This window comes from Protopterus annectens, chromosome 9.part0 (genome assembly GCF_019279795.1).
Source record: "Protopterus annectens isolate FY-2018-M chromosome 9.part0, PAN1.0, whole genome shotgun sequence".
In the NCBI taxonomy this organism is placed as follows: domain Eukaryota; kingdom Metazoa; phylum Chordata; order Ceratodontiformes; family Protopteridae; genus Protopterus; species Protopterus annectens.
Genome location: NC_056743.1, coordinates 1,352,056,270 through 1,352,082,183, shown reverse-complemented (window position 1 = coordinate 1,352,082,183; position 25,914 = coordinate 1,352,056,270). Strand labels below are relative to the sequence as shown.

Genomic DNA, 25,914 nt, shown 5'->3' with positions numbered 1-25,914 from the left:
CGCCAGTGGTGTCGGAGAGGGGCCTGGAAGATAGAGTCGAAGGAATCGAGGACGGTGCCAACCTCAAAAGAGCAGGAGGTGGAAGCTCCGTCACCGGTTCCAAGACTCGAGGCTCGGTGACAGACAGAAGTTCAACACTCGGCCCCGAAGTCTGTGGAACCGGTGAACGAACCTTAAACGAAGAACTCGGAGCCGATGACATGGGCTCCGATGTCTTCGACTCCTTCGAGGATTTAGAAGCCTGGTCTGACTTGTCAAGAGCTTCCTGGAAGGCAGGCTTCAAAAGACCTCTGTCCATAAGCTTCCTGCACTTATCTGTCATGACCCTTCCACTAAAGGAATGACAAATAGAACAGTCTTCCTGTAGATGGAGAGGGCCAAGACAGTAGACACAGGAGCTATGGTTGTCGGTGACAGACATCTTCTGCCCACACTGACACCTCTTAAATCCTGACTTAGCTTTCTCAGACATTCTGTAAGAAAAGTAGTGTACACCATCACAAAACACCGACTCCTTCGAGGATTTGTCAAAATAGGTTAGTAAGTCACAGCAATAATATTGCAAGTATCAAATTCTAAGTTTAGTAGTAGGTGGGCTAGGCCCTAAGGTAAAACTAAACTATATATATATATATATATATATATATATATATATATATATATATATATATAAACTATATATAATAGAAAAAGGATGACCAGAGCACACACACACACTAAATATGGGTCAAGAATCCTAGAAATTTTCAAGAAAATTTTTTAAGAAAAAGTTAGCTTATCTTCCCAGTTGGTTCTTCAAGCTCAGAAACGATCGGTTGCAGCGGCAAACTAGATCTGAGGTAAAGGCAGAGGGGATTGTGGGAGGTAGGTTGGTCTCGAGCTTCTTCTGGATGCAAAGCTTTGCTAAGCAGCCGACTTGGAGCCGAGGATCGGCTCCGACACCCATGTGTAAGAACAAACGGCGAGATTGAACACTCTCACATTGATGGTTTTCCATGACAAAAATTTGAGGTCACATGAGGAAGCTGGTTCAAATGGCAGAAGAATTATGCAGGAAAGCATTAAATTTAGATTCCATGGAGAATAGGGAGATTTCACAGGTGGTCTAATATGAAAGGTCCCTTTGAGAAAAGCTTTGGATAATTTGTGAGACATAATATTCAATCCTTCAAATCCCAGATGAAAGTTAGAAATGGCAGCAAGTTGAACACGGACTGTTGCTGCTGCAGCTCCTTTACTGAATATCATGGTTAAGAATTCTAGAATAGAGGCCATAGGGGCTTGGTAACAATCAATATTGTTTTTAGAGGCCCATATAGAGAATTTTTTCCATTTGCTGAGGTACAGCTTCCTCGTACAGGATTTATGAGAGGCTAGGATAATTTGCTTTGTCTCATGGGAAAGGTTATGGAACCTGGCTATGACGGGAATTGGGAGCAGCCAAGCTGTCAGCTTCAGGGATTGCAGAGAGGGATGAAGTTCCCCCGACAAGTGCATCAGAAGGTCCGGAACTGGGGTCCAGAATCCAGGGGTCTTCCAACTGATGAAGTTGAAGGAGGGCGAAGCAAATCTGACGAGGCCAATGAGGAGCTATTAGAATAATGGCCCTTCCCAGGGCTTTTCCTTTCTGTAATACCTTGGGTATCAATAGGATTGGTGGGAATGCATAAAGGAGACCCAAGGGCCAATCGTGAATGAGTGCATCCCTTGAGGCTTCTCCCGGAGGAGGAATGAGGGCAAAGTAGCTTCTGCATTTCGTGTTCATGTGACTGGCAAAAAGGTTGCAGCAAGGCTGGCCCCACCTGCAGAATATCCTGTCCACTATTTCTATCTTGAGGGACCACTCATGGGGCAACAATATTGCTCTGCTCAGCTTGTCTGCTATCATGTTGGATTTCTCGGGGGATGTGCGTTGCTAACAGAAAGTGCTGGGTGGATATAGACCACTGCCATACTCTGAGGACCGCGAGACAAAGGGGGTATAATCTGGTTCCTCCTTGTTTGTTCAAATACCAGACTACTGACAAGTTGTCCATCTGAATAGCAATCGTACCCAGAGGAAGAGAGTCCTGGAAGTACTGCAATGTCAAAAGTACTGCTCTCATCTCTAGGACACTGATATGCAGATGTGTCTCTTGACCGGTCCATGTGCCTTGGACTGTCTTTCCCTGAAAATGCCCCCCCCCCACCCTATCAGGGAAGCATCCGTGGTCACTCTGACCGCTGGAGGGGGTAACACAAATGGGCATCCTAACGTAACATGAAGTGAGGTCAACCACCACTGAAGATCCTTTTTGCAGGAATTTGTGAGCATTATCATGCGAGACATGGGGAGTTCTTGGTAAGACCATTGAGTGAACAGCCATTGCAGCATCTGCATGTGCACAGAAGCCAGTGGTATGGCCAGAATTGCTGCTGCCATCATTCCTAACAATTTCAGAACTTCTGATGTTGGTGCTTTGTTTTTGGATAATAGAATGTGGACATGCTGACGGAGAAGTAAGACTCTTTCTACTTTAAGTCTTAGCGTGGTGGTGGTGTCCAGTTCTGCTCTGATAAAAACTATATGTTGCGATGACAACAGGGCAGATTTTTCTGAGTTTACTGTAATGCCCAGCTGATTGCAGAGTGACAGAGTGAACTCCCTGGCCTGAATGAGTTGATGCCTGGTGGTGGCAGTAAGGAGCCAATCGTCTAGGTACGGAAACACCTGGAATCCTAAACATCTCAGGTGAGCCATGACCACTGCCATGCATTTGGTGAACACTCTGGGGGCTGTAGTGAGACCAAAGGGCAGTGCTCTTAACTAGTAATGATTGGTTCCCAGCTGGAAGCCCAGATGACCCCTGGATGGCCTGGCCATTTTTATGTGGTAGTACGCATCCTGGAGCTCTATCGAGCACATCCAATTGTGTTTCCCTAAGAAGAGAAGAAGTATTGACTGAAGTGTGACCATCTGAAACTTCTCTTTCTTTACAGATTTTAGTCTGCTGAGGTCTAAAATAGGTCTCCAGTCCCCTGTCTTTATTGGAACTAAAAAGAATCTTGAGTAAGTTCCGGATCCTGGCTGATCTGCTGGGACTGGTTGGATGACTTTTTTTCTTAGCAACGCCTGGACATCTACTGTTGCTTGTTCTCTGTAACTGGGTGGAACGTCCAGGATTTTCCTCGTCGGTGGAGGGGGTGTGGCAAATGGGATGAAATATCCCCTGGAAATGATGCTTTGTACCCAGTTGTCGTTTGTTATTTTTGAGCCAGCCGTCTGGGTACAAAGATAAGCGACTCCCGACTGCTTCCAGAGCAGGACAGTCGGGCCTCCTTTCAGGAGTGCTGGTAGGGCTTCCCAAAGAAGTGATCTCTGTCACCCTGGTTTTGTGGACCTCCCTCTGCCGCAAGGGCGGTGTCTTCCATTATTGCCCCCTCCTCTGCCCCTGGAGGGGGGGGGGGTTCACCACGTGTGTCCTGAAAGACTCCTTGGGCTTTTCGGAACCACATTTTCCCTCCCCTTTGACCCTTGGGGTAGGGTCTGGTAGGGTGGAAAAATGGACTCCCTTTCTTTCCGTCCTGCTCACACCTGGTTAAAAAGTTTCCTTAACTTTGGACCCGAAAAGGGATGAACCATCAAAGGGGGTATTCACGAAGGATGGCTTGAAGGGCTCCACGAAGGAACACAAGTGCATCCAGTGGGTGTCTCCTAAGAGTAATTCCTGTACCCGCTGCCCTACTCATTCCATTAGCTGCGTAGGAAATGAGCCGCATGGACGAGTTCACTATGGAACTGAGGGTAGCAAGCTAGGAGGCAACTTTGTAGCTCCTGCAGCTACTGTATCCTGAAGAGCATCTTCCAGATCTTTTTGTAGTCTCGTAAAATGGGTTAAATAGTTAAGCAAACAAAGTGCAAATGTCACTGAACTAAGCATACGCTTCCCATATTTATCCATGATCCTGGAGTCTCTGTTAAGAGGCTGGATAGACAAGAAAGTTTCAGACATTTCCTTTTTGGTGGCTGCCGCCACCACCATGGCATCAACTGGCACACCTCTGGTCAAAAAGGATTTATTTAGGGAAGCAGATATTAACTTATTAGGCCTCCTAGGGACAGGCTCCACTATGTCCGGAGACTCCCATGCCCTTTTGTGAGACCAGCTGCATATGCTCATTGAAGGGTAGAGACACCCAAGAGGTGGAGGGCTGAGACCCAAAAGCCTTCAGGAGGACTGACTCATCCTCAGTAGGGCTGGTGGACTGCCAGTCACCCCTCTACCTAAGGATTTTCCAGTAGCTCTACAAATGAGATATCCTCAGTGGGGGACCGTGGGGACCCTTTCTGATTCATCCAAGTCAGTATCAGATGTTAATGACTCCTGAAGGGAGTCCAAATCTTTCCTCTTACACCACTCTTCCTGAGAATCTCATCAGTGGGAGCTTCTGGAGAGGTCTCAGAAGAGCATGGGCCACCCAATGGGGCTTCCTGAGGCTCTGGGTCTATGCGCTTAGCTAGGGTCTGTGAGGCAGAAGCAGACACAGGCGCTTTAGGGGATGAAGAAGCCGGACCTGAAGTTGAGGATGTCTTGGGAGACATAACTCTCCTCATGGCTTCAAAGGCACCCCTGCTCCAGTGAGAAGGGACAGACAGATCCAAGGAAACAGTCAATACCCCCGGCACTGGGACAGTGGGCTCTAAGCCTGAGGTAGGAGCGGAGCTCAACCGAGCCAAAGCCCCGAGAGGTAAAGTCGGAACAGACAAGTCAGTTCGACTATCCTCCCCAGACCAGACTAGAGAGTGTCTGCTCCTAGAGTCCTCAATTGACACCGAGGACATCAGAGTGAAAGCAGCCAGACACTGGAGCAGGCGTCGGCTCTGAAGGCTCAACAATCAGCAAGTCCAGCTCCTCCTGCTCCGAAGGACCAGTATGGCTCAGAGGAGGAAGAGATAAAGCTGGCATAAGGGTCTTCTGCTCCGAAGCCACCTGGGTCAGAGCCGATCATTTTGCAAAGGCCGGTGCCTGAAGAAGCTTCTGCACCACCCGATCCACATCCAAATCTGAGAAGCTAACAGAAGACCTAGATGAACGGACCAATGGTAACAATTAAAAAAGCGGAGATTTGGGAATTTTGGATACCAGTTCCAAAACCGAGGACTGGCTCCGTAAAGAAAAGACAGTCAACTCCGAGACCTGTGGAGCCGATGTCACAGATTATTTTGACTTTTTCGAATCCACAGAAGTCTTGGAGGACTTTGAGGACTTGCTAGAGCCATCCTGGTCACTCAAAGCCTCCTAGAAGGAAAGTTTCCACAAACCCCTGTCAATGAGCTTCCTTTTTCTCTCTTGGGAGAATCCGAGAGGAAAAAGAATGGCATACGGAACATGTTTCTTGTAAGTCCAAGGCATCCAAGCAGTAGACACAATTCACATGATAGTCAGTAAACGGACATCTTCTGCCCACATTTAGAGCATTTTGAAACCATGACTTAGGGTGTTTGTCCTTGTCATCAGCCATGACAGAAATGGACACACCCACCAACAGCAAATATAAATTAGCCTTCTAATAAAAAATAGGCTATATATAAGCGCGCGCACACACACACACACACACACACACACACACACACACACACACACACACACACACACACACACACAGACGACTTTTAAACTAAGACTAACTATAACTACTAATAAGCCTTCTAATCAAAGACAGGCTAACATATGCACAAAAGCCTAAAATTAAGGCTAACAAGTGCACACACAGAAAATAACTTAAGCAGATAAACTTAACAAGTTAACTCTAAGAATTAAAAGATGCTCTGCTAGGAAAAAAATGTGACAAAAAAGTCACTGAATAAACAATTTTTAGTCAGAAAATTTAAATAGGTCTATAAAGAAAAATGAGGCCAAATATATAGCTAAGAAAAGCACACAGGGAAGGGAACACTGCAGATAAACCTTTAACAGCTTATCTAACTTAAACACCTAACTATTCTAACAGAAAACTAACAATAATTTTTGGAAATAGAAAAGTATTAAAGTTTTTACTGAACTGAGCTAGCAAGAACCTCCGATCAGCTGCAGCGACAAACTAGATCTGAGGTAACTCAAGGTGCATCATGGGATAGGGACTTGGCCTCGAGCTACTTGACATCCTCGAGCTTTGTAGTAGGTGCCGACTCGGAGCCAAGGGATCAGCTCTGAATCCATCAGTAAAGAATGAACAGTGAGACAGAACAACTTCACATCAGAAGATTTATGCAAATGAACACAATGGCATACACATCAAACGCCATAGGGACATTTCAGCATGATCCTACCACAGCTGACAGAAGGTTGTAGCATGCTGCATGCTCAAACATGATACTGAGGAGAAAGACTCAGCAACCCCAGGATAAGACTGCACCATGCAAACAAGTGCAGTAAGAAATGTGTATCAACACCAATAGCCAACTACAGTGTGGTGGAACACAAGAAACAGCAGCCACACAACCACTACAAAGACCATGAAAGGAGGACTATGTGGTAAAGCATTGACATCAAGCCTAGACCAAGCCCAGAATCACTGCTGGACAGAGGCACAGCAAACTAATGGGTATATTATTCTCATCCTAAGGGGGTGGTAAAGCACCCACACACTCTATGGCTTATAAATGCCCTAGGGCAGATAGCCTAGTATGAACCTATGAACCTATGGGCCCTGAACAGCACAAAGTGACAATACACTGTCAAACAGAACAAACAACGTACGTAGCGTTACTATCAGGCTATTCTGAACAATGCATGGTTGAACCATAGTGTGCAGAGGTTCATAGGTGTGTACTAGGTTAATTGCCCTGGAGCCTTTACAAGCCTAGCCTATAGAAGTGCCCTGGCATCATGCCGGCCGACGTTAGTTCCCAGTGCCTCTATCAAGTAGAGTTACTGGAGAAATCCCCTGGGTGAACTTTCTATTTCAAATCAACTCATCAAGATTTCTCTTGAAGAGGGCCAATGAGGTGCTCTGCTTGACATGTATGGGAAGTCTATTCCAGAGCACGGGCAGTCTCTGGGTTATAAACCTGTACATCCAGTATGTTCTGCTGATTGTAGTAATGAGGTTGAGGTCTCTGGGATTTCTTTAGATGTAGCACTTCTAACACAGCTGGGTCAGACATGGCTTTCTAAGTCAAACAGAGATCGCCTCTTAGTAGATGATACAAGACAGAAAATAGCTGCAGTTTTATGAGTCTGTCCATGCAGGACATGTGTTTAAGGCCTAGGATCCTCTTCACGAGGTACTTTTGTGGCCTTTCCAGCTGTTGCATGTGTCTAGTGAGGTACATGCCAAATGGGGCATTATACTCGATGATTGGCCTAATGAGGGAAGAGTAGAGAGAGAGATGATGACCTCTTTCTTCCTGGATGCAAAACCCTTGGTAATCAGATGTGCCACATAGAAGGACTTTCTGACCACAGTGGCAATGTGGTGGTCAAAGGAGAGGTTGCTGTCAACCTGTGTCCCCAGATCTCTTATAACACCTTCAGTGTTCAGTGGGCTCCCACTGATGTGGTAATTTGTGGGAACAGAGTTTTTCCCAAAGGGGATGACGACGCATTTTTTGGCATTAAGCTTAAAGCCGTGGTTTTGACACCAGTCATTCGTCTCAGTGAGGCCTATCTGTACAATGTCTACATCACTTGAGGTGTTAATAATGGCTCCCAGCTTGCAATCATCTGTGAACTTGGTCAGCCAGAGTCCCTCTGTGTTGATGTTGACCTGGACTTCTGAGAAGTAGATGCCAAACAGGAGAGGACCCAGGACCAATCCCTGTGGGGCTAAACTCCTGACTGATGCCTTGTTCTTTGCTACTGCAACTCCTCTCTTAGCCTCTTTGCTAGCCAACCAGTATTCCTTCTTAGCCTGGTCCATCTTTTCTACTTCTCACTCTATTCTTTTGATGACTTCCTCATTCCACCACCAGCTTTCCTTATATACCTCATTTCCATACCTGGACTGGTCACATGCCGTTCTTCACCTCCACCTATTTCCTCTTCTTTCTGAGGTGCTAGAGCCCCGAGTAATTCCTTAAACTTTTATGCTTTCTCTACAGCCAACTTTTAGGTCTTCAGCCTAGTATCTGTTGACGTCAGAGCCTTCTTTGATCATTGCTTGCAGCAGACTGTGGCAAGCAGTGGTTTGTGCTGTGGACAGACCATTTCACGGGGATGACTTTGCAATTGATGATTCTAGCCCAGTGTCCTTTCACTGCTCGGAGAACGTCTACCCGAGTTGCATGTTAGCCACTCTTGTATGTGATCATGTGACTACTACTCTTGCTGAACCATGTGTTGGCCACCATCAAGTCATTTGCCAGATACAAGTCTAGAATGGCCTCTGCTTTATTCCTATTGCCCCACTCATGTTTACCGAGGCACTCCTCATATCCTGTTCTGTCTTGTCCTGATATGTGCAGCTCAGGTCACCCATTATGACTCCCAATTCATGTTGTCCTGCTTTATCTAGTAGGTCCTGCAACTGCTGCCTAAATGCACTTTTACTTCATTATCACAACCCTGTGGGGGGCACAGGCTGAGATTATGAATAGTGTTCTATCCTTACACTGGAGTGTAACTGCTACATGTCTGTCACTAATTCTGAAGACATCCCTCACTGTCTTCTGAAACCTCTCCCTCACCACAATTCAACACCAATTCTAGTTTTTCCTCCTGTGTAGTAGACTCTGGACGCCAAGTGGCTTTGCTGCACTGCCTTTCCATTTTACATCCTGGATACATAGGATGTCCAGCCTTCTCCTTACCATCATATCATCCACTTCTAAGTTTCAACCTTCCAGTGAACCTACAATGACTGCAGCAATTCTTAGTTTATGTTTGGCAGGTTAACTGGTTTTAACTCCCACTTTTGCTCAACAGTGCTATCTCAGGTAACCCAAGTTGGGCAACTGGACAACTACTATCACATTACAATCAAAATAGGAGTTATTGGGCAGATCGGTGTGACAAGGGAAATTATTTTTCTGAGCCATGACAGAATCAGAATTGCCTACACATGGTAAGGTCTTGCTGTGTCTAATTATGGTAGGTGCCAAAAAAGCAATTACTAGAAAATGGAAATCAAAACCTATATTAGAAGTTGTTAATATAGTATCAGAGATAACACAACTGGAATTGAGATATTTAAGATATTTAGAAAAGGGTAGAGGCAAACTACACAGGAAAAAATGGGAATTGTATGAACAATACATACAAGGGAGGAATGTGGTTTAAAAGAAGACAGGACTTAAACGAGTTATGTAATGTTTGACTGAACATGATTGGGTAGATTATAAGTTATATATAATGTTTGCAATTGGGAGTGTGTCAGTATGGTTTGTGATGTAAAGTGTTTGCAACTAGGATTGTGTTGGTGTGGTTCATTTTCATTTATATAAATGTATGATTGTTTATATCATAAGAGATGGTTTAATGAAGATGTTTCTTGTTTAAAAAAGGGTCAGGAATTGAATAATTTATGTAACATTGCTCAAGTTATACGATGTATAGCAACATATGTGAAGTGTAATGTTTGTTAATGTTAATTTGATACAATTTGATTACTTTTTAATAAATGTAAATTTGCCTATGTCACAAGTGATGATTCAATAAAGATGTTTGTAACAAAACAGAGGAAGTTGTTAACCTGGTTTCCTTGGTCCCAGAGTCCATTTTCATTTTGTAGTGGTGTGCTGCCTATATAGTAAGATAAGCAGAGGAGCTGCAACCAAAAATTATGATCTTACACTTTTAGCACCTAGCTTGAGCCCATTATTAATGCACCAAGAGTTTGCTAAGGAGAAATCATTCTGGAGGTTTGGGTGTCAGAGGGTGACTTAACAGCAACCTCCATTCTGTACTCATCTGCAAACTTTGTTATGTTAGACAAAGGTCTAGGCTCTTTGCTTGGAGATCTGAGAAGTAAATGTCAAAAAGGAGCTGTCCCAGCACTTGGCTTGAGTGACACCAATGGTCACTTTCATACTTTCTGATGAAGCACTTGCACTCAGTATCCTGGGTATTTTTTGTCTTTAAGCAGGTTTGCTCTCCATCTCAAAACATATGGGTCAATGTTTTAAAGCATTTTGTTTCTGTCTAATGTCAGCATGGGGAATGATGTCAAAGGCCTTGGCCCGATCAAGATATGCAGTGCACTGCATGGCCAGCATCTACAGCCTCTGTAAACCATCTGAAGATGTTTAACAGGCTAAACAGACAGGACCTACCTTTCACAAAGCCAAACTGTTGGAAGTCAAGCCTACTAACACAGTCTTGGTATCCCCATTTTAAAGAGGTCAATTATGCATTCCTCGTCTTTACAAATGGGGCTTGCAAGGGTGATGGGTCTGTAATTATCTAGGTTGGTAGTAAGGCCTCCCTCATGGAGAGGCATCACCACTGCATTGCACCACTCATCACAGACAAAACCAGTAGCTAAACTTTGGTTAGACAGTTTAAGGAGAGGGTCCACATGGGCATGTTTAACACAATTAAGCAATTAAGCAACCAGGTATGTAGTTAAGTTCACAAAGGAAGTATTTTTGGCATTGGTTAGGACTTTCAGTAAATGGTCTTTAAAGATAATTGGGAGAATTACAGATTTGGATATTTCAGGGCTTTGCACAGAAGTCTCAGGATGTGAAAGCTGGCACTAAATTTGCTTGCAAAGATATGGGCAATGGCTATTGGGTAAAAATAGGAGTCATGAATACATTCAGAGTTATGTAGGCTATGGTTTCTCAGTTTTCATATATAGCTAAAAAATTATTTTTAATCATTAGCTTCGGAGGCCACCCCAAGCTTATGGCCTCCTTTAGTGGACCTGGCAGTTTTCTTTTAATGCTTTTGCTGTAGTATCAATGTTAGGGATAGTACACACTCAAGTGAATGAATGCACACAAATTAGTATGTATGACACTGACTAATAACTGTAATAGCATCCTACCATACACTTCTGGCAGCTCTCTAATGTGCCCTTTTGCCTTTCAGCATAAGCAGACTGACAGTAAACATGCAGCCTACTGCAGGAGGAAGGAGATGCTTGTAAATAGCCACAGTTAGTTCTACTCACAAGTGCTGACATGTTGTTTTAACTATGTTTGGTCTAAGTTCAGGATAAAGTCACTTACAGGAAACTTCCCATTCACTGCATCTCCACACAGGTATGGATGACAAGTTTACTCTATAAATACCTCCAATCTGTCCCCACCTCTGCTGACACAGTGGCTGAGAAGTGGAAGGGTGATGAAACTATCAGTGCCTTACCAGAAGTTCCTTGCCCCTCAACAGCACGGTCTATATTATATAATCGCATGCAAACAATGTTGAACACTCTAATGAGCAAAAATGCCAGAACTTGAAGTTCCGTTATTGAGATTGCAGTACATTGAAGAGTGGGATTTTTGCCCTTTCCTCAATGTAGTGCGATCTCTGAGTTGGAATATATATTTAGTGGGGGGGGGGGCACAGCCCCCCACAATAAGGATTTCAATTTTCTGTATTTTCGCTCAATAGAGCATTCGACATTGTTCGAATACAATTATATAATATAGACCACAATAACATCATAAATTCCCCAGAGGATAAGGACACCAAGATCCCCAAAAATGTCCTTTCTCAATCAAAAAGCTGATGTCAAAATCGCGGACTAAAACTAAAGACCAATAAATATATAATAGCATCCTTCAGCAAGCAAGAAGTCCCTTGTAATTATGTCACTGACAACATACCCTTGAAAACTGATCCAGTAGCTAGAACCTATGAAGACAATGAACTGTCCTTTGATCACTATGTATCCACTATTGTAGGGAAGTCCTTTTTGATTACACAGCTTATTATTAAGAGTAAGGCATCCAGGTCCAGAGATGTGATCATACCTCTGTACTCCACACTCATCTGGCTGACCCTTGAGTATAATGCTCCTTTGGTATGTACCTGTCCAAACATTCAACATACTTGAACACACAATATTTTCTTACTAAAAAAAAAAAAAAAAATAAAGGGCTTGAATCATAAAAACTACGAGGACAGACTCAAATCCATCTCTCTCTTCTTGGTGTCAGACCTACTGCACATCTGCAAGTCCAATAAGGGCATACACATAAGATATCCCCATCTCTGTTTTTCGACAAACAGAACATACTGAAGGGATGGATATCTATGGAATAGATTTTAGTGTAGATGTATGATTCTCGCTTTGGGTGTGAAAGATCCTGGGTTCAAATCCCAGACAAGCCCTTCTTGAGGGAGGCTGGCATAAGGGTTAAAGTGTTTACCTTACAGGCACAAGGTGCAGGGTTTGATTCTCGCATAAAGTAATTGGCTAGGCTTAAAATACCCACAAGGGCAGTTAGCCTAGTACTAACCTATGGACAAATATGCATCACACAGGCACACCACTTACTTGAAATAGTCTTTCTCTACACAAAGTAAAGTAATTTTCCTGCACTATTCAAACATATTCTGGATGAACAGATAGGTAAACAAAACTTCATGCCTGGCTCAGCACTATTAGCCCTCATGGATAAGGCAATATGTAAATGCTCTCCTTGTCTCTTAGTTATTTGTACCCAAGATACAACAGCTAAAACTATGTATGGTTAATGCTTCTAAAATCCCCACAGATGAACAGTCTACTAAGTACTAATGTACCCATGAACCTAAGCTATGTGGTCTGTCTCCACTGACTGACACAGCCCAGCCACAACCGCAGCAGTGGAATAAGAAGTGGGGATTTATAAGGCCTGGATGGACAGTCTCTTGGAGCAAACTGGAGATTCACTCTCCCAGAAGTCACTACAATCAGGGTACTGAGGAAGGATGTGGTTCATACCACCATGGCTATCTGACATGTGGTTATGGATCACTAATCTCCTTCTGAACTGGGTGGCAGACACTTCTGTTCATACTCACCCTATCCCAGCCACCTGTGCTTTTTTACTTGTATCATGCTCCACACCTAGTGCATTGTCCAACCCTCCCCATCATCATGTGTGCCCACTGTTCATCTCTGATCATCCCAAGTCTTCCTATCCTAGTGTGCACACCTGCAGCCCTGGTTGTCTGTACTGGTCTTCAAGTGCCCATCTGTCCCTGCACACTATCCTACCCCTCTTTATACTCTATTTTCCTTTTATTCTTCCCTTCCTTCTATACAAAGACAAAAAATGGATCCCTATATATTAAAAAATGATGCCTTTCTTCCCCCCATTCTGCACATTTCTATACTTTATCCACAGTGTGTTTCTCTGCTTGCTCTTCTTTTTCCTACTTTTATGTACACACCTCTCCGTTAATGAATCTGACAGGTGTTCGCATGACTCCATAACACATCAGTTAATACTGCATGACCATGCAGCTTTCTGCGGTGCTTGTGCATCCCTGAGAATTAATGTGCTATCATGTACAGCTTGGCTAATGTACAAGCACTTCTTTGCACCTAAGCTGTGTCCATCAGTGAGTTAAAGTTTTTTGTTCTTACAAGATTATGCAATATGATACACAACCACTTTATGTATGGTATCTTGCCCTTCTGTGTAAGAATTTCACTGCATGTCTGTCTCCAATTGCACAGTTCTGGTGCTGCTCATTTACATATACTGAAGTGCAGCCAGCTGCACATATGTGGTAGATGTCTTGATTTGCATACTTTCTCTCTCTCTCTCTATGCTGCTATACAGAGCACTTAGCTGCACAGAAATGCAGTGTATATCCATGAATTCTGGCCTTAATGTCTTCTAAACAATGTCCATATCAACTATCTCACATAGTAAAAGGTGAATCATCATAAAGTATGAACTTACCCTAATATCGAGTTGCTCAGATAACAAAACACCCTCAGAACTATAGGTAAACATTCTAAAGTGCGGTGGCAAAAAATCACTGGGGAAAAAAAAGAAAAACAAATAGCTGTAAATGCTGTAACAAACAAAAAGTTGTCAAGTTTGCTATCACTACCATAACAGAAAATATGCAGCAAGGAATACTGTTCTCAACTTACAATCCATCACTGTCTTGGGTACTCTGCTGAATCAGGCAAGAAACATGTTTTTGTACAAGTTAGCATAAACTGAAAAGCAGACAAACATACCTTATGAAACAAGTGTAAATTAACATCAGGAGTTGCACACCTGACTGTGTGATTAAGTTAAGAGACTACTGTTTACAGACACTAATAGCTATCTCAAGCTACAGCAATGATGGAAAACAAACTTTTAGTTATGTACTTACCATAACTTTAGATGTTTGGGATCCATCTCGCCTACATTCTGTACTGATGGGCTCGGAGCCGATCCCTCGGCTCCGACTCAGCACGCTATGCTATAGAGCAAAGCCTCTTATTGGCCCAGGATGCACCACCACTAATCCCCCAGATCTTGTCTGTCTGCATTCATGTACACATACATAACTTGTTTATATAACATTGCCAGATGTTTCAAGATGAAACAATAGGATTCGGACCGTCCGATCTCTTCTGATCTCCAAGGAAGGGGAAGGAGGAATGTAGATGGATCCCAAACATCTAAAGTTATGGTAAGTACATAACTAAAAGATGTTAAGTGATCCTATCTCGCCTACATTCTGTACTGATGGGACAGCGTCCCTAGCACCTAAATCCTGGGTGGCTCACTGGAAAACACTCCTGAGCACTGTGGAACCAAATGAAGCTCGCCCCCGAGATGCCACATCCAATTTGTAGTGGGAAATGGAAGACCACGAGTCAAGAAAGCACAAATGTCACTAATGGCAAGCTTAGAATGGAATGCTATTGAAGTAGCCATAGCTCTTGTAGAATGAGCTTTGACAGAGGTCGTAAGCTCTTTATTAGAAGAGGAATAAGCTTGACTAATACAGTCCCTAATCCATTTGGCAATAGTGACCTTTGTGACGGTTTTGCCCAATTTATTATCCAAAAAGGATACAAACAATTGATCTGTTTTCCTTGTTTGTTTGGTCCTATCTAAATAAAAAATTGCCTGTGGACATCTAATGTGTGGAATATGTATTCCGCTTTGTTTGAGTACTTTGGAAAGAAAACTGGAAGTTCTAATGACTGTTGTAGACAAAAACTGGAACAAACCTTAGGGACAAAGGATGGATTTGGCCTGAGAGATACTCTATCTTTGTGAAAAACCAGGTACGGAGGTTTTACAGACAAAGCTTGAAGCTCTGAAACCCTTCTGGCAGAAGTAATCGCGACCCGAAAGGCAGTTTTCCACGATAGAAATTTCAAATCACATGTTGCTGCCAGTTCGAAGGGGGAGGAAGTTAAGGCACGTAACACCACATCGAGATCCCATGGAGGAGCAGGATGAGAAATCGTAAAAGCGCAGCACCTTTCATGAAGGTCTTACACAATCTGTTGCTCATTAAAGGTGGGTTTATAGATTTGTGAAAATTGGAAATAGCTGCCAATTGAACCTTGACGGTCGAGACAGAAGAACCTTGATTGAATAGGGAAGTTAGAAATTTCAGGACTTCCGATACAGGAATAGTGATGGGATCCAGACCCCGGAGTTGAGCCCAAATAGCAAATCTCTTCCATTTGCTAGAATACAATTTCTTAGCGGCAGATGTGTACGACTTCCGGGTCTAAGGTATGATTCCTGACTATAGTCGGAAGAGGAGGAGCCAAGCTGTTAATTTCAAGGTGTGGAGGGACTGGTGGAGTAGTCCCGACTGATGAACTAATAGGTCTGGGATCTGATCCAGGAACCATGGACCGTCCAGTGCATATTTCTGAAGATAGGGGAACCATACCTGACGAGGCCAGTAAGGAGCAACTAAGATCATTTTGCTCCCCAAGTGAGACGCCTTTTGGATTACTCTGGGAAGGAGGGGCACTGGGGGCAAGCCGGTGGGCCAAGGATGGGCTAGTCGTCCATAGGGCTCTCCCGGAGCCGGAGTGAGGAGAAGAACTTTTGCACATTCAGCGGGTTGAAGAGGTCGCAACAAGGAATTCCCCATTTGCTGAAAATCTGAGTTGCAACCGTATTGTTCAGAGACCACTCGTGTGGAGAGAGGATAGTTCTGCTCAGTATGTCGGCTATCACATTGGACTTGCCAGGGATATGAGTCGCCACTAGAAATCGTTACACTGCCCATTCCCAAACTCTCATGGCCTCTCTGCAAAGGGGGTAGGATCTGGTCCCTCCCTGCTTGTTCAGGTACCAGACTACTGACATGTTGTCGGCAAGCCTGAGGGAGGTAATCGTGAAGGGCTTGTAGGGACAGGAACACCACCCTCATTTCTAAGATGTTGATATGAAGGAGGCTCTCTTCCGAATGCCATTTGCCTTGGACTGACCTGCCCAGGGAATGCCCCCCCCACCCCATCTGGGAGGCGTCCGTAGTCAAAGTGGCCACAGGAGGAGGTGGAACAAAGGGTCGTCCCTGATCCAGATTGGAGGGCACCAGCCACCAGCGAAGGTCCCGTTTGCAGGTTTCCGTGATCCGTATGAGGTGATTGAGAGGGAGATCCTGAAAGGACCACTGTGTTGAAAGAAGCCACTGGAGAATTCTCATGTGCAACCTTGCTAGGGGAACTAGAAGAACTGTGGCAGACATAGATCCCAATAGCTGCAGGACCATTCTGGCTGGGGCTTTGGATCTGGGAAGTAAGGCTCGAACTTGAGCCTGTATGATTTGTATCCTTTCTGTAGGAAGATAGACCAGATTGGTTTGAGTCTATCTCTACTCCGATGAATCTTATGCGTTGAGATGGCAGCAACACAGACTTTGGCCAATGGAAGGTGATTCCAAGGGAAGTGCACAGTGATATTGTGGCTTGTAGGCTCTGCAATAGTAGATGCTTGGAGGTGGCAGTTAGGAGCCAGTCGTCTAGATACGGAAACACCTGGAATCCTAGACCTCTCAGGTGAGCCAAACATTTGAACACCCTGGGGGCTGTGGTGAGACCAAAGGGCAGCGCACGGAACTGAAAATGACCGTCTCCTAGGCTGAAGCGCAGATGTCTCCTGGACGCTTGAGATCTATGGAGCACATCCAAACACCTTTCTCCAGCAGTGGGAGAATGGATTGTAGGGTGACCATTGAACTTGGACTTTTGACTGAGCGATTTAGAATGCTGAGATCCAAAATGGGCCTCAAGTCCCGGTCTTTTGGCACCAAAAGAATCTTGAGTAAGTCCCTAATCCGATCTGGTCTTTGGATGACTCCTTTGAAGCAGCTTTGAGACTTCTAAGGCTGCAATTTCCGTTGACTGGGTGGCGGGTCCGGGATTTTCTTGGACGGAGGTGGGGCACCCATCGGTCCTGAGTGATACCTTCCCAGGCTTTTAGGTGCCTCGAAAATGATCCCAGACTGGCTCTGGAGCTGCACAGTCGGGTAATCCCTCAGGGATTGTGAAAGGCTGAAGAGCCACGAAAGGACTCGCGGTCTCCAGTGTTGCGGGGGCCTCTGCCGCCTCTGGGACGGCGTCTTCTCCTCTGCCTCTAGAAGGGGGATCGTCCTGCTGAGAGGGATAAGACTTCTGAGATCTACGGAACCACATTTTCCCTCCTCTTTTAGCCTTGGGGTAAAGCCGAAAGGGAGTGGAAAATCATGCCCCTATGGCAGTCAAAGTCTTACCTTCTGGTCAATGTGTCCTTTACCCTGGGTCCAAACAAAGAGGACCCATCAAAGGGGGCGTCGGCAAAGGAAGACTTGAAGGCTTCCGCAAAGTGACACAGGCGGAGCCAGGCTTGCCTCCGTAGAGCAATACCTGTACATCGCCGCGCCCCTCGGCCGCATAAGAAATGAGCCTCATGGACGAGTTTGATATGGATGACAGCATAGCCAACTGAGAGCCAACCGTCTGGGCCAGCTGCTCAAGTAGGTTACCCAAGAGGGTATCTGAAAGCTCCTTGATCAGATCCCTCTGAAACCTGGTGAAGTCGTTAAATAGTTCAGGGATCATAAGGTAAAAGCGACAGAACTGAGGGTGGATCCATGCTCCTAGACTCCCTATTAGGAGGATGGGACATCAAGCCTCTGCTACATCTTGTTGGGTAGCAGATGCCACCACCAAGGCATCTACAGCCACACCTTTGTCAAAACTCCTTCTCGGGGTGCTGACAGGAACTTATTTGGGCGAGCAGGCACCGGTTCCACAGAGTCTGGGTGTGACAGATCAAATCTAGGAGCTGGCCTTAAGGAACACCGACTCGTCAGCAGAAGGGTTTGGAAATGTTTGAGGGCTTCCAGGATGTCTGCAAAGGAGACATCATCTGAGGACGACTTAGGGGACCCCTCTGCATCATCAAGATCAGTGTCTGGCGTGAGAGACTCAGTCAACGTGCTTCCTCTTGCACGATCTTTTCCTTGGGGGTTCTTCGAAGAAGCTTCAGAGGGACCTCCAGAGGGGATCCCCACAGTGGGGGTGACCTCAGGCCCCGGGCTCCGCTGTCTAAGGACAGGGGACTGCCAAAGACCCAGTCTCCGTATGCAGGGAAGGTGCTGGAGAGACCGTGGAGGTAGCCAAAGAAGATTTGGCTCATAGCCCTGAAGGCGGACCACCAGAATCCTGGGAAGGTCCAACCCCGTGCCACGACAGTACCCCTGCCGACGACCGAGAGCAAGGCTTGGGACCATCATTGCGTCCCCTGGGGCTGACAGAGGAGGTCCATAACTCCCCTCCATCGGTTCCACCAGCACCAGCTCCAACGGTGCCGAGGCTGTTGGAGGAGGAACCATAACTACAGGGTGGACCATCGGCTCGCGAAAGGGCTGGAGCGAAACTAACTTTTGGAACACAGGAGACTGGAAAAGTCTTAGGAGCACCCTGTCGATGTCTGAATCAGACATCTTGGAGGATCTAGATGAAACCGATCGGGTCGAACAGACTTCTCCATCGGCTCCAAAGGACTGGGGACCGGCTCCAAATGGACTCGACCAATATCAGTTCAGATCCCAAAACAATTTCCCTCGGTGGGAAGAGTCTGAGCCGGCAACCCTCATCGGCTCCAAAATCAGTGGAGCCGATGAAGGTGACTCCAGTCCTCGGCTCGAAACCAGAGTCGTCGAGACTGGAGGCATCGAGGCAGACCGTTCAGTCCGTGGAGCCAATGGAGAAGCCTGCCTAGGTTTCTTAGCAGTCGGTTCCGACGGGCTGGTCGTAGGAAAGGATGAGGAAGATAAGGCCTCCTCGAAGGAGGGTTTAATCAGCCCTTTCAGTATTAATTTATTCTTCCTCTCTTGGAGGACTCTAGATGAAAAGCGCTACAGGACTCCTGTAGGTGCTTGGTAAACAATACCACGCCACGGTGGTCATCGGTTATAGACATCTTACCAAGATAACTGCACTTTTTGAACCCTGAGGGTCTATGTTCTTTTGACATAGTGCCTATTAAAAAAACCTAAAACAGTGGAAAGGTAAGACTTTATCACAATAGAAAAATTTAACTTTAACTTTAAGTTTAAACTTATAACTTTTTTTTTTTTTTTTTTTTTTTAACGACACAATACAATGACAGAAAACACTAAAAGGAGGGCCAAGACCCTCTAACTTAAACAGGTACTTGACCTCCTTGAAAAAATAAGAGAAACTAGCTGAAGAATAAAACCTTTCCCTTAAACAAACACACAATTTACCTCAAAAATTTACCTCAAAAAAAATGTACCAAAACACACTCGTACAACAACAATAGCTGTTAAAACAGCTTGTGGGTAAGAATAAGGAATTTCCTGACAGGAACTTTAGAAAACAGTACTTAGCTCAGCCAAGTTTGAGACCAAGCGAGATCTGGGGATTAGTGGTGGTGCATCCTGGGATAGAGAATAGCTCAGCCAATAAGAGGCTTCGCTCTATAGCATAGCGTGCGGGCCGAGCCCATCAGTACAGAATGTAGGCGAGATAGGATCACATAACATCTAGCTGTTTTCACTTATTCTGCAAGATTCCTCAATCTGACCAACCTTTAAATATGATGTTCCCATCAAAACAAAAACATTTTGCAAAGCTGAACAGTGAAATAGTTCAAATGTCCCTAACATCGCACACTGTCCCTGATTTTGCCTCATATTTTGCCTTTTCCCTCAAAATGTTAGATTTTCTAGTAAATCACAGAGGACTGCACTCAGTCAGTAATGCTAGTCAGAGTTTCATAGTTCTTATACAAAAACTGCCAGTTTATCAAAAACCTGTTGTCCTAATAACTTAAGTGAATTAGAGTATATATTTAAAAACTATCATTGATTTTAGATTTTTGTCTCAATAATACACTTGCCTTTGTCCATAAGTCCAGAACAAAAACATTTAGAAGCATAGCCTATGGCTAGAAATTCAGGAGACAGTACAGCTGCAAAAAACTTGCTACAACATTAAGTGTCCGAACAATATTATCAATGCTACAAGATAAAACATAAAACTGGCAAGTTTTTTTAAAAACAAACACCTGTCATGGTCCTGCTTTTTCAGCAGAATATGCCTTACAAGCAAGAATGCAGTCTTGAGCCGTATTCAACCACAAACAATGGCCAGCACTCCTGTCAGCGCAGAAAATACCTTATCCTGTGGGATTCAGTAAACTCAGTGTAGGCTTCATGCAAAGCCTACACACAGTTTTACATGTGAACGTGGTGATGTGTGGCGAGCAGCAGCACTAATTACATATCCATGCCTCACACTGCATTTAAACAAATAAGTGATGTTTCGTGGCAGGATTGGGCAGAATGCCACAATGATTATAGGATCATAGGAAGTTATTAGGCTATTAGCCCTGAGGTCCTTACAAGTCTAGCCAAGAATTTAGCCCATGTTCCAACAAGTCAGCACCAGATACCCTTGTCCAGGAGGGACACAGGTGGAATCCCCAGGTTGTATTTTCTGTTCCCCATCAAATTATGGTTAATAAGGTACTCTGACATGGAGAGGGAGTATATTCCACAGAAGGGGGAGTCTCTGGGACACAAATCTGTCCCGCCAATAAGTACTATTGCTGTCACAGACCAGGTTGAGGTCACGAGTGCAGGTTACCAGAGTAGAGCTTGACGTGCGGATACACAGCAGTCCCATCAAGGCGGGGTCTGAGATTGCTTTGTATGCCAGACACAAGGTCACCTATGAGGAGTCTGTACGAGACTGAGTAGAGGGACAGGGCTTTTAGCCCATCTGTGTAGGGTAGATGTTTGAGGCCCTGGATTCTCCTAGTGAGGAACCTCTGTGGTCACTCCAGCTGTTGCATGTGCTTTGTGAAGTACATGCCAAAAGGGGCATTTCATTCAATAATGGGTTTTATAAGGGAAGAATACAAGGATGCTATGACCTCCTTGTCCCTGGATGAGATACCATTACTAATGCGGTGGGCCATGTAGAAAGCGTTCCATGGCAACATGGTGGTCAAAAGTCAGTCTGCTATCAACCTGGAAGCCCAAATCCCTCACAACTGGCTGCATTCTTAGGACCTTGTTATTAATGTGATAATTCATGGAGACGTCACTCTCCCCAAAGGGGATGATGCATTTTTTGGCATTTAGTTTGAGGCCATGTTTCTGGCACCAGTTATTTGTTTGGGTGAGACCCTCTTGAAGGATGTCCACATCAGTAGGGAAATTGATGACAGCGCCCAGCTTGCAGTCATCTGCAAATCTAGTCAGTCATAGCCCACAGGTTTTGGCCTGCACCACAGAAAAGTATATCCCAAACAACAGAGGCCCCAAGACTGATCCCTGGGGTACACCACTCATTACAGGTCTACTGATTGTGGGGGCTTCCCCTATTTTTACTAGGTGGGTTCTGTCAGTGAGCTACCTATCTGATAACATATGGATCGATGCCTAGTTGAGAGAGTTTATCTGATTACCAGGGCTTAACATACAGTTATGTATATGGTCCAGACACAGTACAGGACAGAGTACACACTAAAGAGTACTGTGAAATCCCATTCCAGGCATTCTGTACTGAAGTTGTGAAAACAATATGTAAGGGTACATGGACTGCCATATAAAAATAAACAATCTGAGGAAGTGTGTGTATTGAATAAGAACACAGAGATGAATTGTAGGAGTGAATGCAGGGAAAGAGGGCAGGTGAAACAACCTAATGTATATCAGACGACGGCATGCCAATGGAAGCCACGTGTAGCAGCAACTCCAACCACATGTCAATATGGTACAGTATGGACTGCACAGTGAAAATGTGTAATGTGTGACTATCACACAAGGTGACATAATGGGGAAGATGTCTGTGTGAGATAAGCATCCTTAAATGAACATTGCTAAGGGCATCTATCAGGGATGTTATATATAGTTGGGGTACGGTGCATACTGTAAAATTGACCTTTCTGACTATGAGTGTAATCTCACCAACAAGTGGGACATTAGTAAAGGCTCATGGACAACAGCAATAGAAGCATGCACAATCATAGACAATATCAGAAGACCTCCACCAGTAATCTCATGTCTCTGACAACATATGTGATTTAGAGGGATCAGAGTTGATTCTGTACAAACACACTTGCACAACTACTGCACTGTAACATATGCTGGAAATGTTAGTAGGGACACTGCTATACCTGTATGTTACATTATGATCAATACAAACTAGCTGACTGGTATGCATAAAATCTCTCTCTCTATATATACATATCTATATCTATATATATATCTATATATATATATATATATATATATATATATATATATATATATATATATATATATATATATCTATATGTATATATATATATATATATCTATATATATATATATATATATATATATATATATATATAGATATATATAGATATATATATATATATACACATATTATAGATATATAGATATATATATATATATATATATATATATATATATATATATATATATATATATATATAAATATGCACATATTTTCTTCAGTTTTTCTTGCCCCAGATGTCAATTAAGGTATATATATACATATTAAGGTATATACATATTAAGGTGTATATATATATATATATATATATATATATATATATATATATATAAATATATATATATATATATATATATATATATATATATATATATATATATATATATATATATATATACACACACACATATACATATACACACACACATATATCTATATACACACGCGTATATTTATATACACATATATATAGGTTCATAGGTGGTACAAAGCTATCTGCCACCCTAGGGCCTATATAAGCCTATCCATAACAATTCCATGGATCATTCTTCCCACAATATTTACTTCCCTGGACCCCTGACTAGCAGAGAGACTGATGTGATCCCCAGGGTGAATTTCTTATCTCCCATCCAATCGTCAAGGTTCCTTTTGAAGAGGGCCAAGGAGGCACTCTGCTTGACATGTATGGGCAGTCTATTCCAGAGTATGGGGAGTCTCTGGGTCAGGAAAATACAGTTGCGTACCTACCATAAATGTAGATGTTTTAGTGTATTCACTGTTGCAGTCATTACTCTTGGGTTATCCTGCTGGCAGGCTACCCTCAGTCAGCCAGAATTCTAAAGTCTAGGTCCAGCGTCGGTTGCTGTCACCTCTTCCCTGACGTCAATGCGCCAGGGGTATAAAAGATGCAGCCGACGCCATTTTCTTCAGTTTTTCTTGCCCCAGATGTCAAGTGCCCCCAAATTGGTAGGCTGAAAAATATAACAATAAAAATGCATGCACAAAAATAACATTTCCTTCATCTACAAGCAAATACACCAAATAGGTTGTATAGGATAGACAAGTGCAGATAAGTCCCAGCAAAGAAAAGGGGGATGGTGGGTAACCTGGACTGCAACAGTGAATACACTTGAACAACTACCTTTATGGTAGGTACACAACTGTACTATGTTCATAGTGTTTCACTGTTGCAGTCATTACTCTTGGTTTGAATCCCAAAGCTGAGGAAGGGTTGCTGGGCTAAATAGGATTAGGAGAGGCTATGAGGCCCTGCAGGACTGCAATGGCAAAGCCTGCTCTGGACTTAGAGTAAAGAGGTAAGTGGTAGTGCTTTGTGAAGGTGTGCACTGAACTCCAAGTTGCAGCCTCTAAGATATATCTTTGGCTGGTACTCGTCTGAGGAAGGCTGCTGAAGTGGCTGATGCTCTGGTGGAATGAGGCCTAATGTCCTTAGGCACTGATTTGCCATGTTGAAAATAGCAGAGATGGATGCAATGGCCTATCCATTTAGAAATAGTCTGTTTTGAGATAGCCTTTCCTTGTGATCCTGCAGCATATGACACTAAAAGTTGCTCAGTCTTTCTGAAAGCTTTAGTTCTGTTCAAGTAGAAGCGTAACTGCCTGTGTATGTCCAAAGAATGCAGAATTTTCTCACCCTTGTTCTGTTGATTAGGATAAAAGGTTGGCAAGTGAATGGTTTGGTTAAGGGCCATACTGGACACCACATTAGGAATAAATGTAGGGTTTGTCCTCAGAGAAACTCTGTCTGGATGAAAAATTATGAAAGGTTCCACAGCCATGAGTGCTTGCCACTCCGAGACTCGCCTTGCAGAGGTTATTGCTAGGAGCAGAGCTGTGTTCCAGGATAAGAATTTTATATCTGCAGTTGATGCTGGCTCGAAAGGAGGCAGTGTGAGTTTTTCAAAAACATAATTGAGGTCCCAGGCCAGAATTGGTGCTCTCCTTGGAGGCCTAAAGTTTTTGGCCCCTCTGAGGTACTGCCCTATTAAAGGATGAGAATAAATAGGTGGTTCCGTATTGTAATGGGCTGAAATGGCAGAGGCATGAATCTTAACTGATGAGAAGGAAAGGCCTTTGTTCAACATCTCAGTTAGGTATTGTAAAATCTGAGGGATATTTGGTACACACGTGTCAATGCCTTGTTCCTGGTTCCAAGCACAGAATCTCTTCCATTTTTCTGCATAAGATTTTCTGGTGCTGGGCCTCCTGGCCTCCAAGATAACATCCATAACAGCTTTTGATAGAGGAGTGTTCTGAAAGGCTACATTATCCGCCATGCTGCCAGATTTAAGGTCCTGAGTTGGCTGTGCAGGATCTGATTGTTTTGTTGGGTCAGCAAGTGAGAAGTCTTGAGGCAATATCCATGCTGAACCTGGAGACAAGATCTTTAGGATTGGGTACCAGTGCTGGCGTGGCCAGTCTGGTGCAATCAGAATCATTTTTGGCTTCTCTTGTCTGACCTTTTGGAGTACCCTGGGAAGGAGAGGCAGTGGGGGGAAAAGCATATACCATTAAATTTTTCCAGCTCAAGGAGAGGGCATCCACTTTCCATGCTTGCTTGTGATAAATCCTTGTGCAAAATCTCTGCAATTGGCTGCTGTGACAGGAGGCAACTAGATCTACGTATGAGCATCCCCATTTCCTTATTATCATGCTGAAGACTTGTGGATCCAGTTTCCATTTGTGGGGATCCATGAGGTTTCTGCTTAGTTCATCTGCCAGAGTACTTGTTTTTACTGGCAGGAATTGTGCTTGCAGGTGCATTTTAAAAACCAATGCTGTGTCCCATAAGGTCATTGCTTGTCTGCATAGGGGGTAGGAATGTATACCTCCCTGCTTGTTTATGTACCTGTGTCCCTAAGTCTCTCATTACACTTTTGGTGTTTAGTGTACTGGCACCTATGTCATAATTCATGGGTACATGTTTTTTCCCCAAAAGGGATAACTATACATTTCTTGGCATTAAGCTTGAGGCCATGGCTCTGGCACCAAGCATCTGTATCTGTAAGGCCCTTTTGTAGAATATCCACATCATTTGGGGGATTCGATAATGGCTCCCAGTTTGCAGTCATCTGCAAACTTTGTTAGCCAGAGTCCCTTAATGTTGGCCTGTACTTCAGAGAAGTAGATGTCAAACAAGAGCGGCCCCAGGACTGAACCCTGAGGTACTCCACTGGTCACTTGTCTGGAGATGGATTTGGAATTGGCTACTTTTACAGTCTGGGTTCTGTC

The 25,914-nt window shown here is 44.0% G+C and overlaps 1 protein-coding gene across 1 annotated transcript in view; it reads right to left on the bottom strand.

Annotated features, from left to right (window-relative positions):
• ADAM9 (ADAM metallopeptidase domain 9) overlaps positions 1–25,914 on the bottom strand; it is a gene marked incomplete in the record, with an annotated part of 1,887,510 nt that overhangs the window by 1,500,412 nt on the left and 361,184 nt on the right. The window contains 1 exon segment of the mRNA XM_044084336.1: positions 13,829–13,907. Coding sequence (XP_043940271.1) covers positions 13,829–13,907 — 79 coding nt within the window.